This window comes from Erithacus rubecula, assembly GCF_903797595.1.
Source record: "Erithacus rubecula genome assembly, chromosome: 8".
Classification (NCBI taxonomy): domain Eukaryota; kingdom Metazoa; phylum Chordata; class Aves; order Passeriformes; family Muscicapidae; genus Erithacus; species Erithacus rubecula.
The window spans coordinates 4,746,344-4,759,797 of NC_136659.1; the positions used below are offsets into that span (position 1 = coordinate 4,746,344).

A 13,454-nucleotide genomic window follows, 5' to 3' on the forward strand; every position below is an offset into this window, starting at 1 on the left:
GTATGAACAGTCATTCCCCTGAGACGTAAAGGCTTTCATTGCACATGGAACAGCCTCTAAGTGAAATAAAGAAAAAAAAGGAAGAGTGTTCTTGTTTGACTTGGGAGGCAGCATAGTTTGTGTTCTTTAGATAATAGCCTTTCTTATGGAATTTTAGAATGATGTTGAAAGAATGAAATATCTAACAGAGTTGTTGTATTTGTATTGTGTCGTGAAAATGAGAAAATTTACATGGCCCATGTTATTTTCAGGTTTGCTGTAAACTGCCTGCCGTAGCTATAATGACACCAGCCCTCAGAGAGGCAACAACAAAAGGTCATGGTATCCACTTGTCACCTTCTTTGTCCTCTAGAGCTATGGAGTCTGATACAACTTTGTGCATGGAAAATTCCAGAGCAGTGGAAGAGAAGATAAAAGAGGACTCCATCGCACAGATTACTTGCTCAGTCCTGGGGTTCCCCACTGCTGAGCCCACCCTCAGGAATGAGATCTTCAGTGTGCAGCATTTTGGTTCCCCACCATCCTCCAAGTGCTATCAGTCTGTCTTGTTGATGAGTACAAATTCTGCATTTAACAACAAAACTGGTAAGCAAACAAAAGCAGGAGAGCCTGGCTGCTCCAAGATGAGAAGGTCATTACATAATGGTGCTGACGCATCATTTGGTCATATTACTCATTCAGAACCTGAGCAACAGGTCAAAGGGGCAGCGTTTTTAGAGACCACATCTCCAACCTTGGCAGGAATGCAGAGACTTTCAGGTTCAAGCGTAACTGAATCCAGTAATGCAGAAGAAATGCAACTTTTAAATGGTAAATGGTACAAGAAGAATGGGGTTTTGGGTAGGGCTTTGGAAGTCTGCACTGAAACAATAAAAGGGGATTTATTGCACCAAATTCTTCACGGGCCTTCAGAAGGGATTTTGAGCTGCACCCAGGAGGAGGTGTATGCTCGCTTACTCCAGTGTGTCACTAAGCAACAAATGGAAATCAGTCGAGCCAAAAGAACTCAGAAGCGTTTACAAATGCTCCTGGCAAAGCATGTTATCAAACACTGTGATCAGCAGCTGAAATGCTTTGTGAAACATCAGCTTCAGAGGATGAAGGTTTTCCATGAGCCAGCTAGATTTTTGAGCAATAGCTCCCTCAGATGCACTGAAGGTTGGCCAGAAAACAGCACAACTACTTCAGAGAGTAGTTTGAGTGTGGATGTACAGAACGGAGTTAGCGTTGCACCAGGTGAAATCCGTGGCTTTGCACTTTCTACTGGAGGGCTGCTGTCTCGAGTGGAGAAGGACCTGGACTCTGATGCAACATGTAGCAGCTCGGATGAAGATGGGGAGGAACAGACTGTAAGAACAGCTGTGGAAGAGTAAGTGTTCCATTCCTGGTTAGACTCATGTGCTTCTTACTTATAAATCAGGATGGAAGGGTCTAGACCTGCAGATTCTGTTCTGTGTGAGTAACCTTGCTCTGTAGTCTTACTGAAATCAGCAAGACTGACAGTGTGAGCTAGGTTTGGCAAAGTGAGAACTAATTAATGCATGTAAGGAGCAGCTGCTTTACTAGATTGCAAAGAGCTAGAGTTTGTACTGCACTCTATCAGTTTGTATTATGTCAATACTGCTAATACTCAAATGATGCTGTAAATACTTGGGGTCCAGAATGAAAATAATTTCAATTTTACTGTAGATTTCCTAAGAATTAGTCAATATAGGGTCTTGAAATCCACTATGTTTTGATAGAGAGTAAAAATTAAAAATTATCATCTAATGTGGGTATCAAGTCATCCAGTATTTGGTGGTTGGTGTATTAAAAAAGTTTGGTTCTTTAACTTCTAATTTTAAAAATGTTAATTTGCTTACTGAAGTCACTTTGCAACTATGAATGTAGCTAGCAATGGTGTTTTTATTATTGCTGGTATCTTTTTCAGGAAGAGCCAAAGGGAGATTCATATAATTAACTAGTAGGATCTTAAGTTGGCAGAAATCCTGTCAATACAGATTACTGTGGCTTTGAAAATCAGTAGTGGGTAGGAGGAGATAGTAAAATTGCTCTCTGATGATGGTACAACCTTTTTTATTTTTTTTTTTTTTTATTTACCTCTACCTTGCTACACTGTTAACACAATCTCTTCAGTCAAGAAATTTTAGAAAGCAGTGAAAAGACAGCTGCTTTCCTCTTCCAAAGCTGAAGAGACGAGCATGTCTTAAGGTTTGTTGGGATGTAATAGTCAGGACTGTGATACAGAAGAGAGCTGCACACAGATGTAGCAGCTTGGTTGGAGCTTCATGACACCCACATTTCGTATGGGCTTTTATAGATAGTCAGGACAGGGTTTGTGTTTGCCCATCTTTCCTTATACCCTCTGCTGTTAGAGAGTGTATAGAAAAAATAAATTAAAAAGTACCTAACACTTACTTCCCATTCTGCTTCCTGAAAAGCATATTGCTCAGAAGAAATGAAGGAAGCTTCTGAAATTGAAAAAGCCTTGTCTTGGTACATGTTTACAGCTTCAGTCCAGCAAGGCTGCTTCTAATCTCTACTGTGTTCTTCTAAGCTCTGTAGGTCTGAAAAACAGGGAAAAAGATTTTCATTTTCTTTTGCTTATTGTCAGAATGGTAAATATTGTGCTGAAGTCCAGACAATGGACTTGTCAGTTAAGTTAGGATCACCTTAAATATTTGAGTTTGTAAAATAATTATTATTTTGAAATACTTTAATAAAAAGCATCATTTGGGCTCTCCCCAGCATAGGAGTATCCACATTCTTCTCCTACCTCATATACTTGAACTTCTGAGTAGCTCTGCCTCTAGGATTATTAACTTGGGATTACATGAACTGAAAAAGAAAACTTGAGAAATTCTTGATTCTGAACAGTAATGGATAATGTAAAACTTGGAGCAAAGTTCCATGGTTTTCATTTTTCTTCCTGCCGGGAACACTTGAATTTCTAACTCTCCTTGTCAGTCTTTTACATTTATTCCTTTTTGTGGCTTTTGGTAGTTATCTTTCCACTTAAGGCTTATTCAGTTTACTTTCTTGCACTGATGAAAAAATCCAGAGAGGATTATTAAGTTCAAAGCCATCACCTTTGGCTCAGGAAATCCCCGAGCTGCTAGTGCTGGCAGCTGAGGGAATGTTTGGGAGAAGCGCTGCTCCCTCCGTGCCTGCACTGTTGAAACATTGTTATCTCGGCTATTGCTAAGAGGCAGAACTGGGTAAGATGATCTGCAGTCTGACTCAGGGTGGCCCTTTATTTTGGGTTGTCTATTCTTCTCCCTTTTTTATGTTCTTACTGGTTAGCAGTTGTTCAGCAGTAGTGGCCTTGCTACATTGGCAGGGAAAGAATCACTGGCGTTTGAGGTGTGCTGCTGGGCCAGAAGCTCAAAGTACTGCCTGATTTAAGTAAAAGACTTGTCTGTGTGCCTAGGCTGAGGCAATGCTTGAATTACCACTGCAGTGAGGACAGGCTGTTTCTTATTTGAGTTTATCATTATCTTCTGCTCAGAATGTTTTTCTTTGTTTCTCCAACCTTCCTAAGATTTGCCTTTATAGATAAAATGCTGCCCTTTTTCTTCTAGGTAATAAAGGTAAATCAGTTATTCACCAGTTCAGCTGGTGAGATTTGCTGTTTCCTGAGCCTTGCTCTCTAAGGCCCTCTGGATTGCATGTCATCTGGACAAAAGAAACAAAGTTAATATCTATTTTTATTTCTGCTGAGTGGATTTACATGCTTTGAATTGCCTTTCTCTCCTCGGGAATAGCTGTAAGTGCTTTTCAGAAGCAACGGGATCATTGTAGGTGAGACAATACTCATTTCCTCACCTGTGTGGAAATTTTTACTTTTCACTGTGAGGGCTTTTACTCTGAATTCCTCTGTGGTTTACTTCATAGTACTTAACTGTAGATACTCTAAGGTTCAAGTAATATAATGATGAATGGAAAGAATGTTTTGGTTTTGCCCACATCTCAGTATACTGATTGCATTTAACTTGAGGGTATGATCACGCTGGTGATTGATCCTTGTGACTCTGGTGGTTTTCATTCTTTTTGTGGTGGGAGGAGGTGTCCATCCAGTGTGCAAGGCAGGGAGGAACCTGCAGTTATCATGTCCTACTACCTGAGAGCAATCTGTTTCCCATCAGGAGGGAGAAGTTGATTTCAGCTCCAATTCCTCATGCTAGATAAAAACCCTGGAGTTATTTTTAGCGTTCTGAACCTGTTCATTCTCATTATCCTGAAAAGAGTTCTTCCCAATGAGTACTGACATAAGCTCTTCTGAGCTGTATCTCAGTGCTTTGTGGCTCAAGTAAGATTGTCTTTATCCATCTATTTCAATACCTTTGTTGTTTAGTTGCAAATAGCTGTTGTAAGATTTTTAAACCATTGTTCCTGCATTGCATAGATTCTGTCCTCAAGAAAAGAAAGATCCTTGGTCTTCCGGTGAAGGCAATTCACAGTACTTATCAAAATTCTCTAGTTGCTAGAGTAATTGGAAAGGCTCATTTCATTTCAAGAGCTTAATCAAAACACATTATATTTTTTGAGTGTCTACTAAAAAGAAATATGAAAAACCAGTTGGCTGTCTTAAGACCTTTGTCATTTTGCTGCTATTGTCAGCTCATGAATGTCTTTAACCTGTCAGTTTTCATAGCACCACATTTCCAGCAGTAATTTTTAGTGTATTTTGGTTCATTCCATCCTTTGGGCATAGGAAATTCCCACTACCCAGGGGATCTGGTAGTCCTTCTCTGTAGTTTCTCACAGGCAGCTTTTAGGTGCTGCTCACTGTTAGGTGTTAAAAACCAGAGCAGAGTGCCCAAGGAAAGCAACACAAAACTGACCGTAAGTAATTCCTTCAGGGATTCATAACTAACACTTGATATGCAACATAGACAACATTTCACCAGCTGAATTTGCTTGGAACTTGTTGATCTTTGTGGTTCGTGAAGATGAAAAATTTTACATAGAAACAGTCATAGATTTCAAACAGAGTGAATTGGATGATGGTGTGAGCTCAAAAGTTTTTCAACAACACAGCTCCACTGTGGGAGCACTGTGTATCCTGCTAGGCCAACTCCACATTCTTATTGATGTATTTTGTGTTTATTCCTGGTGTAGTAGGAAATGCAATGTACCTCAAAGAACTCTGGTGCTCAGGTGGTCATTTGGGAAACCTTTAAAGTTACAGAGTGCAGAGTTTTTTTCTGTGTACGCTGCATTTGTGATTTTCCAAAATCAAATATTCACTGTGGTTCTTTGAAGAAACAGCTGCTCGCTCCATCAAACAGTAACACGTGTCTAATTGATTAGACAGAAAAACTGCTTGCAATAGATTTTTCTGCAAAACAAGTAGCTTTTTCTACTCATGACAATTCCTGTGCCTTGTTTTCCCAGTTCTCCTTTCTCTGTCCAAATGCAATCCTTTTGCATAGTTTGGTGGGATTTTCCCTCTGAAATGTTTTCATTTTCCTCTGGCTTCTGAAAGACATGTTTTACTGATTATCCTCCAGCAACCTCAAGCCTGACGAAGATGCACTGTTATGTTTTTCCATGCCCACAGGGTTTGTTGTGCCTGGAAACCTTTATAATGAATGTGAAGAGATAGTAAATATTTCTTTTCTTTCTTTTTTTTTTTTCCCCCTTAGATTGCTAGTTGAAAAGAGAAGATGGAAAATCTGCTTTTAGTAGAAACATGTGATGGGGAGGGGAGAATTAAGGCAGAGAAAATACAGGAAGAAAGAAAACATTATGACTAGTATCTCCAGATCTAATCTGTTTGTTCTGGATTATTTTCCATTTTTTTCCTAGCATTTTTTTCTTGTGGCTAACTGAGCAACATCACTGCAGTTCTGCAGGCCTGGCTATACACAGCACTGCTTAAGGGATAGGGTTTAATACAACTCTTTGAGACACATATAAAAGAGAGGCTGTTTGTTTTTGCAAGGTCAGGTCCTAATTTTCCACACTGAGCTGTAATTGCACTTCACACCTGATATGAGAACTGAATTAGGAGTTTGGGAAGGGGAGGAAGAGAGTCTGCCAGGACAAAATCTTGCTCTTAGGCACAAGCCCCCACTTGTTTCCTGGTTTTTAGACCATTTAATTTATAAGTCTAGGAAATGTCTTATTTGATAGAAGATTAATATGAGGGCTCTTGAATAACTATAAATTCATTGGTGCAAATAATATGCTGATTTAAGAATGTTTTATGTGTTGCTTTTTCAAAAATTCCTTTTTCTCAATTCTTGGCTCCTATCACTAGGATGTGAGAGGAGAATGAAAGAAAGGATAGTTTCACATTACCTTCTGTTTTAACTCTAAGGATACATGTATTATTTCAGAATATATTTAGCCTCACTTGGTTGGGTTTCCATAATATGAATTTATAACTTCTTTAGGGTCCCACATGCATTTACTATTTTGCTTCAGAGATCTCATGTGCAGCAATAAAAACTTGCTGTTGAACAAAACTTTGTTCTCACAATACCAGAGTAATGCTCTTGTGAGTGGGGATCCTGATTTGTAATTACATTAATATTTTTGCAGCTACTGAGGGCAGACTGGAAGGTTTTTGTGAAAGGCAGAAGGTTTGACAGGTTTTAACCTGCATGGGAAACTTGGAGCTGGGAATCTCAAATCTTTTAAGTTAGATGGGTGTTGAATTCATATTAAATAAAAACTTGGCATTACTCTTCTTAATAACTTTTTACTGCATAGTCAAGATAGTGTAGAATAGCTAATCTAATGAGCAGGCACATGCATATCACATATAACCTTGTATGCTTAATTAAATTGGAGACAAGAAGAATTTGGTGCTTGATGTCAAGTGCTGATTAATCAGTGTTTTATGGCTGGCTTTTTTCTTTCACTAAACTGTAAAATGTGTTTGTTTTAATTAAAATTTTTGTTTATAAACAACAATGAACTGTCTTTATAACTTCTTGTAAAGCAAGGGCAGTGTTATTTTGGTTATAGCTAACACTGATTTAGTGAGAATCTACTTCAAAGGGATACACCCAGTGCCTTTGAAAATCAGCATACATGGGCCCTGGTACAGGAAATAATTTAAGTGCTTTCCTTTTCACTTGAAGTAAAAAGTGTGCATAAATACTTCCCAAAATAGGAATGCTCTCCTGTAACAGAGTTTCATTCATACTGCTAAATATGGGTTAGGAATGTGATGTTCAATGTTGGATTTAAATATGTTGACCTGTGCTCTTTTTTTACTGAAACAACTGTAAATTATTTTATTTTCATCCACTCACTTTGCTCTTATTAGCTCTTGTGAGTCAAAAGAAGCTTTCTGTTGGGGAATTTAAATCCATTCAGTTTTCACTTAGCAAACTTCTTGTTACTGATTCTGGTGTTGGAAAAACAAATAAACCTGAAGGTCTCTGTTTGAATATATGTGTATTATACACTATGTCGTTGGCTTCCCCACCTGCCACAGCCCTTCTGACTCTCCTGGCAGTCCTGGCTGGGACAGTTCTGTTCTTCTCTGTAGGGCTGCAACCTCTCCACTACCAAAATCCTGTTTCCAGTGCATCTGGCATGAGCCTTCCAAGTTCAACTGTTAATCTGATATCTCAAAATACCTCAAAAAGAATATGGTTCTTACACATTTTACATTGGAATCTGATACTATACAGGCATATACAAATATATATACACACACACATACATACATATTTATAGATATGCTGATTTATAAGATGGAATTGGAGCTTACCCAATGGTGAATACCATGCCCACCTTTTCCTTGTAAGAGTATGCATACAAACTTTGGAATAAACTTCAGTGGGTGGACAGCATTGATATGCTCCTTATGTGTGCTGTCATAATGTTCTCTTTGCACAAATCTTTAAAGGAGTGTGTTTTGTAAAGTCTGACTTATTTTATGTTGAGCATAGGCTACAGATGTAGCACTACTTGGTTTCTTTTTGAGGGGCAGTTGTGTAATACTTAGAATTTCTAGGCTTGTGTTCCTGGTGTTTTGTTGTTAATCTATTGATGTTGTGCCATTTCAAAGGCAAGAAAAGAAGCTTGTTTCTAGGCAGCCCTGCTGTTCTTGAAGTTTCTTTCTCTGCATTTTAGCACTGCTTGCTTCTCTCCTTCTTGTTGGACTGATGTACAGCATATTGGAGTGCTGGAACAGACAATAGAACCTTCAAAATTAATATTTTAATATTCTAAAATAAACTTCTAACAAAAGCTGTTGGCAGAGACTCAATATACAGCATGCTTGGGGGGTTTTTTAATTTTATTAAGAGGAAATACTGCTGGTTGTTTACCTTTTGCAGGATTTTTCCTTCTGGGCAGTTAATATTCTGCCAGACTCCACCTTCACAAACCCATTTGGCCTTTTATAATTAACTCAGCTCTAAAGAATTACATAAACAGAACTAGAGGTGAAGAGCACCTACCATGTTGTGAAGCCAGCCATTGGAAAGATTCAACACTCTAACAGATCCTTTAAGAAGCTGAATTTTTAATATAGTCTGTCCCCCAAATTGAGTTAACAATTCAGTGCAAGTATAACAGTTCAGTTTCCAATATAAAACAGCAGCAGTATTGTGATCCTTTGGAGGAGCCCTTTAGCAGGCAGATACTGTCTGTGGCATCTCATAAGTTTGGAAGATGTGATTTCTCAGATGAGGGAGCATATATAGTGCACCAGTAAAATTCTTATAAATTCCTTCTAGGAATTCTATATTCTCCCTTGCTAGGGTATCTAAGCACAGTGACTTTTCATATTTTCAGTTTTCTTCTGCAGCCTTTTTTTCGTCTGAATATTGATTTTCCTCCTCTATCTTTCCCACTGTCCCTTCTTGTTTTGTGGAAGATTTAAAAATTTGATTCCATTGCTACTTAATTCTTTGCTACTTCATATTTTTTTCCCCCCTGAATTTTCACATCAAGAGAAAAATCACAGCCATGGTTGATAATTTCAGATGTTACTGCATAAACTTCTCAGGCCTGGTGGCAGAAATGTTCAGCTGGATACAGTTTTTTGGTTTGGGAAGATGTTACACATACTGATATCAGCATGCATTATTGGATGCAATTCTGAAAATACTAAATGGCCTTAGTGTGTCAGAGATTGTGGAACCAGGCATAGGTGGCAGAAATTATTATAATAAGCAGTTATTGTTGTCTGTAGATGATGGGGAGAAATATAACTTATGTTTTGGGAAGCTGTGTAGTGTTTCAGAGGAAAATGTCTGCCAGGTAAAAATTCCTGTTCAATACCAAAGGGGATAGCAACCTGGTAGGAGCCAGAAGAATGACTGGCTGCAGATCTTCACAGAGATTGCAAGCTGATTTTGAGCACCAGAGAAATTTCCTTGACTGATTTTTTAGAGTAGGAGTGGGGGAACAGGGAGTGCATAGCTTGTTTTGGTGTTGGTTATTCCAAAACTGCAGCATATTGCTCCTGGATAATCTGAGCAAAGGCTCAGCATGTACTGCCACAGTAAATAGTGGAGGTTTTTTTGTGTAATGTTGATGGGCCAAAATAATTACAGTTTGTTTTAATCTTTTTTGGACTTGGGAATGCATAGAAGAAATTGCATTCATAAAACAGCACACACTGTTTTTTTCAGTTATTAGAGGTTTAACAGTTAACTGATCCAGGGGAATTAATGCTTCAACAGCAACTGAAGTTAGTTCATTCTGAAAACAAACATTATATAGGTGTGCTGGAAGAATTAGTCCTTGAGAAAGCATTTACGGGTCATTTAATAGTTGGATGTATTTGTTCTGTTATTACAAGTGTTGGAAATTTTGGTTGGGAGTAGGCACACACCTCATGACTAAAATCTAGATATGGTTATCTACAATACAAGCATATCTGAATAATTTGATATTTGCTCTAATTTGAATATTTTATATTATATAATCTTCTAGTCTTTGCAGATAATATCTTATTTGCTCTCAGTGTCTGCAGAGAGAGGAAGAATGGAGATGTTGAATTTCTCCACCATGTTGACCAAAGGTATCAGGAGCCCTAGGCCAACATCAGTGGCTTGCAAGAAAATACTTGTATTCAGGACAGTTGTTTTTTGAGCTTTATCATGTGTAGTCAGAGAATTGAGTCTAGTGCTGGTGTATAAAATTAGGGAAAATTAGCTGAGGAAGTTCACAGTTTATCAGCTCCACTCCTGGAGGGACTCCCACCACACTAGTGTGCTGTGGAGCATTTGTGATTGAGTGCCATGTGGAAAATGTTTTGTAGTTTTGTACAACTGAGTGAGCTTCCCAGGAGAATTTGGGGATGAGTGATTTTTTCCCAATGTTCCATAGAGTTAATGGTGAGTCATATGATGTCATGAGTCCTTCATAAAAACAATAAACTTCTGCCATTGTTTTCAGTGACTCCCACTAAGGAGTGTGATCAGCTCTTTATCCTGAGGGTAGAGTCACTTTGTGGTTTATGAGCTGCTTCTTGTTCCCAAATCCTTCACTGCTATGTGATTTGCAGAAGGGCTCTGTTAGCCCAGGAGTTCCCAGTGAGAGGAGATGAAGGATTGTATCATCTGAAAACTGTGTGCCAGAACAACATGGAATAAACCAAAGGGAGCATCACCTAGCAGAAACAGCAAAATACCCCATGTTGAGAGACTGATCAGAAATGTGAGGGGATATCAGGAACAACTGCCCTTCTTATGTTTAATGAAGGATTTTGGAATTGGAGGATATTTTTTCCACCCACAGTATGTGAGTGCCTTGCTCTCTGGCTTGTGTGCATTTAAGTGTTGTTAGTTGAAAATGTTGGTGTTTTTAAAGTCTTTTGAAAGGTGTGCTGTGTTAGGCATTGTCAAATGGTTTTTTGAGTTTTGGTGTGAGTCTGTTGCAAACATGCTCCTTTCCTGTTTAGCAGGAAGCATCCTGTTATTGTCCCTGCAGACATGTCATGGTAGGGCATGCTACTTGTTCTCTCTGGGACTTACCAAGGTGGAAGGCTTTAGTTTGCTTTCAATTTTCAGCATATAAGATAACTTAGAGAGAGTCTTGCCATAGTCACAGGGTTGTACACACTAAGATACTCTTTCTGTATTCATCATATCAGCTTCAACCAATATTCCTAGATACTTACTGTCAATCCCAGCTCCTGTGTGTTTTGTGCATTTTAAACACCACTGTGTTTCTCCAGCATTTATGCACTGTTTTCAGGCTTATTATTTTGTTTGCCTATAGAAATAAAATATGCCTTTAAAGTTTAAATTCCACCACTTCTTGTCTCCTGTAACCAAAAAACCCCCAAACCCATGCACAAATCCCAAACAGCAGTGTATGTAGCACAGCAATTTTATCTTGGTTAGCAGCTGCCATTTGCACTCAGATAGGTTGCTTACATTTGTTGTTTTGACAAGCTAATCTTAGCTATTGGGAAAACATAAATCTCACCCAAAACACAATGGAAGCACTGGAAATACTGAGAGTCCTTTGTGTTCTGCAGTGTTGGTTTGGTTATGTAAAACATGGTTTGTTCCCAGTGTTTCTCTTTGAGGAAAGGTGAGTGCTAGGGGTTATGGCTGAAATTTCCTTCAGTTCCAGCAGCAGTACTGACTGTAATAGCAGTACTTAGTGCTCTTTACTTGCCTCTTCATTCTCAGCAGAAGCCAGTAGGTTTGATGAAATGTTTATACTGCCTCTGCTGTTGCTGATGATTCCCATCTGAACTCTTTTCCATACTTTGGGATGTCCTAGTACAGCCTGTATGTCTGCTCCTAGCTACATTTTTGATCATAATTTGTTTGCATTTGTGTGCAGTGCTTGTACCTTGCTTGTTCTGCTGCATTTGTTTTCATTCTTTTTCTTGTAAATTGTGCAGGATTGACCTGCAGTCCAACCAAAACAGAAATGCAGGCAGGTATTCCACATGGAAACAAGTTGCCTCTAATGTAATTCCAGCACGTTTTCCTAGGGCAATTTAAATGAGATGTTTTATTGATACAGAATCAGTAGTGCTCTGTTCTCTTCCAGTTCTAACAATCCTCGATGAATGTAGCAGGTCATCTGCAGATTTAGAGTCATTGCAAGAGCTGTAAGTTTATAGGCAAATTTAATATTCCACTGTCCTACAGTACTGAATGTGAGAAACTTTACCAGTGTAACATGGTTTATACTGAGTTGCTAGCAGAAGAAAGATTTTGGAATTCCTGTGGAGGATGTATGAACTTAGAGTCAAAAGCATGGACACCAAGTAAAGATACTTTGGAAAGGAGCACACAGGAAGTGGAACAGACAGAAACGTCTTTTTTCTTGTCTCATTCCCAACAGAAAACAAGAGCAGGAGCTTCTACTTTAGCACCTGCTTCTGACTTCCTCCTTCAGTGACAGGCCTGGTTATTTTTGTAACTGTGGTTGGGATTTTGGTGTTTTGGTTTGGTTTTTTTTGTTTTTTCCTTCTCTGGGTTTGCAGAATTAATGAATTCTCTGAAGTGACCTTGAAACAACTTCCTTTGCTGAGTGAATGTTAAGCTTTACTGTTTAGCATCACAGGAACAGATTCACCCAGGTTTGGGTTTTGTTTCAAGGTTAGTGTGAGGGTTTTTTGTTCTTTATCATTTGTCACTGGAGCAACCATGCTACTTTGCATATGAACAACTCACTTTAGGAGTGTGAGCTCATAGTGATTTTATCTTCCCTAAGAGTTACAAGCTTTGCTAAAAGATTTGTAGAGAAGTAGGCTTAGAGGAAAAGATGGTTAAAAATAATGCAAGATCAAACAAAGAGGAGTGACACGGGTGGGAACAGAGTTCAGCAATGCTTCTTTCTGTTACCCTGTCTGCAACACATCAAAACTGGGAAAGGGATCTAGATCTTCAGTCATGCAGCCCTTAAAATTAAAATTAACCAGGAACAACTCTCTAGTCCGAGTCTTTGAGCAGGCACTGGGCATGGGGCACCCTGGGCTAACATGATGGAGAAGCTAAAATTGCTTCCTTGGCCCGAGCATAAAATGTTTGTGCTTAGTTCAGTGGAAACCTTTCCTTAGAGTGGGGCCTGAGGACATTGTTACACAGTGTAATTAAATGCTGTTATTTTAATTATATAATAGAGTTTAAGGCCTTAAGATATACTTGCATAGGGTTTTAGAATGAAGCAAAAACATCCTTAATATGTTTACCAGTGAATGCAGTGGATTCAAGATTAAATGTTGTGTCTAAGGGGAAAAAAATGCAACCATTTCTGGAAAATAACTTGTGATGTAACTTTGCAGAGGATCCTTGTTTGTGTGTCAGACAGTAATATAGAGAGGTTACAACATTTAACATTCATTCTCCTGCCAGCTGTGGCTCAGTATTGGTGAGGATTCCCTTATGCCACACTGATTTCATGCACTATAGGTGCCATAAGACCAGTTCTGGCCCTTTCTATTCTTTTCCTTCTTTCCCAGCTGTGTACAGGGCACTTTACTTTTCTTCTCATTTGCTTCCCACTCCTCA

General features: G+C 38.8%; 1 protein-coding gene across 4 annotated transcripts in view; it reads left to right on the forward strand.

Moving 5' to 3' along the window:
• KANSL1L (KAT8 regulatory NSL complex subunit 1 like) overlaps positions 1 to 13,454 on the forward strand; it is a 64,044-nt gene that overhangs the window by 6,004 nt on the left and 44,586 nt on the right. For 2 of the 4 annotated variants that reach the window (XR_013774890.1, XM_079311184.1), the window contains exon 2: positions 252 to 1,369. Coding sequence is in view for 2 of the 4 variants with exons in the window: in XM_079311184.1 (XP_079167310.1) it covers positions 282 to 1,369 (1,088 nt within the window). In the remaining 2 variants the exon portion in view is untranslated. The remainder of the gene's footprint in view (positions 1 to 251; positions 1,370 to 13,454) is intronic. The other 2 variants (XR_013774891.1, XM_079311185.1) reach the window with 1 other exon arrangement.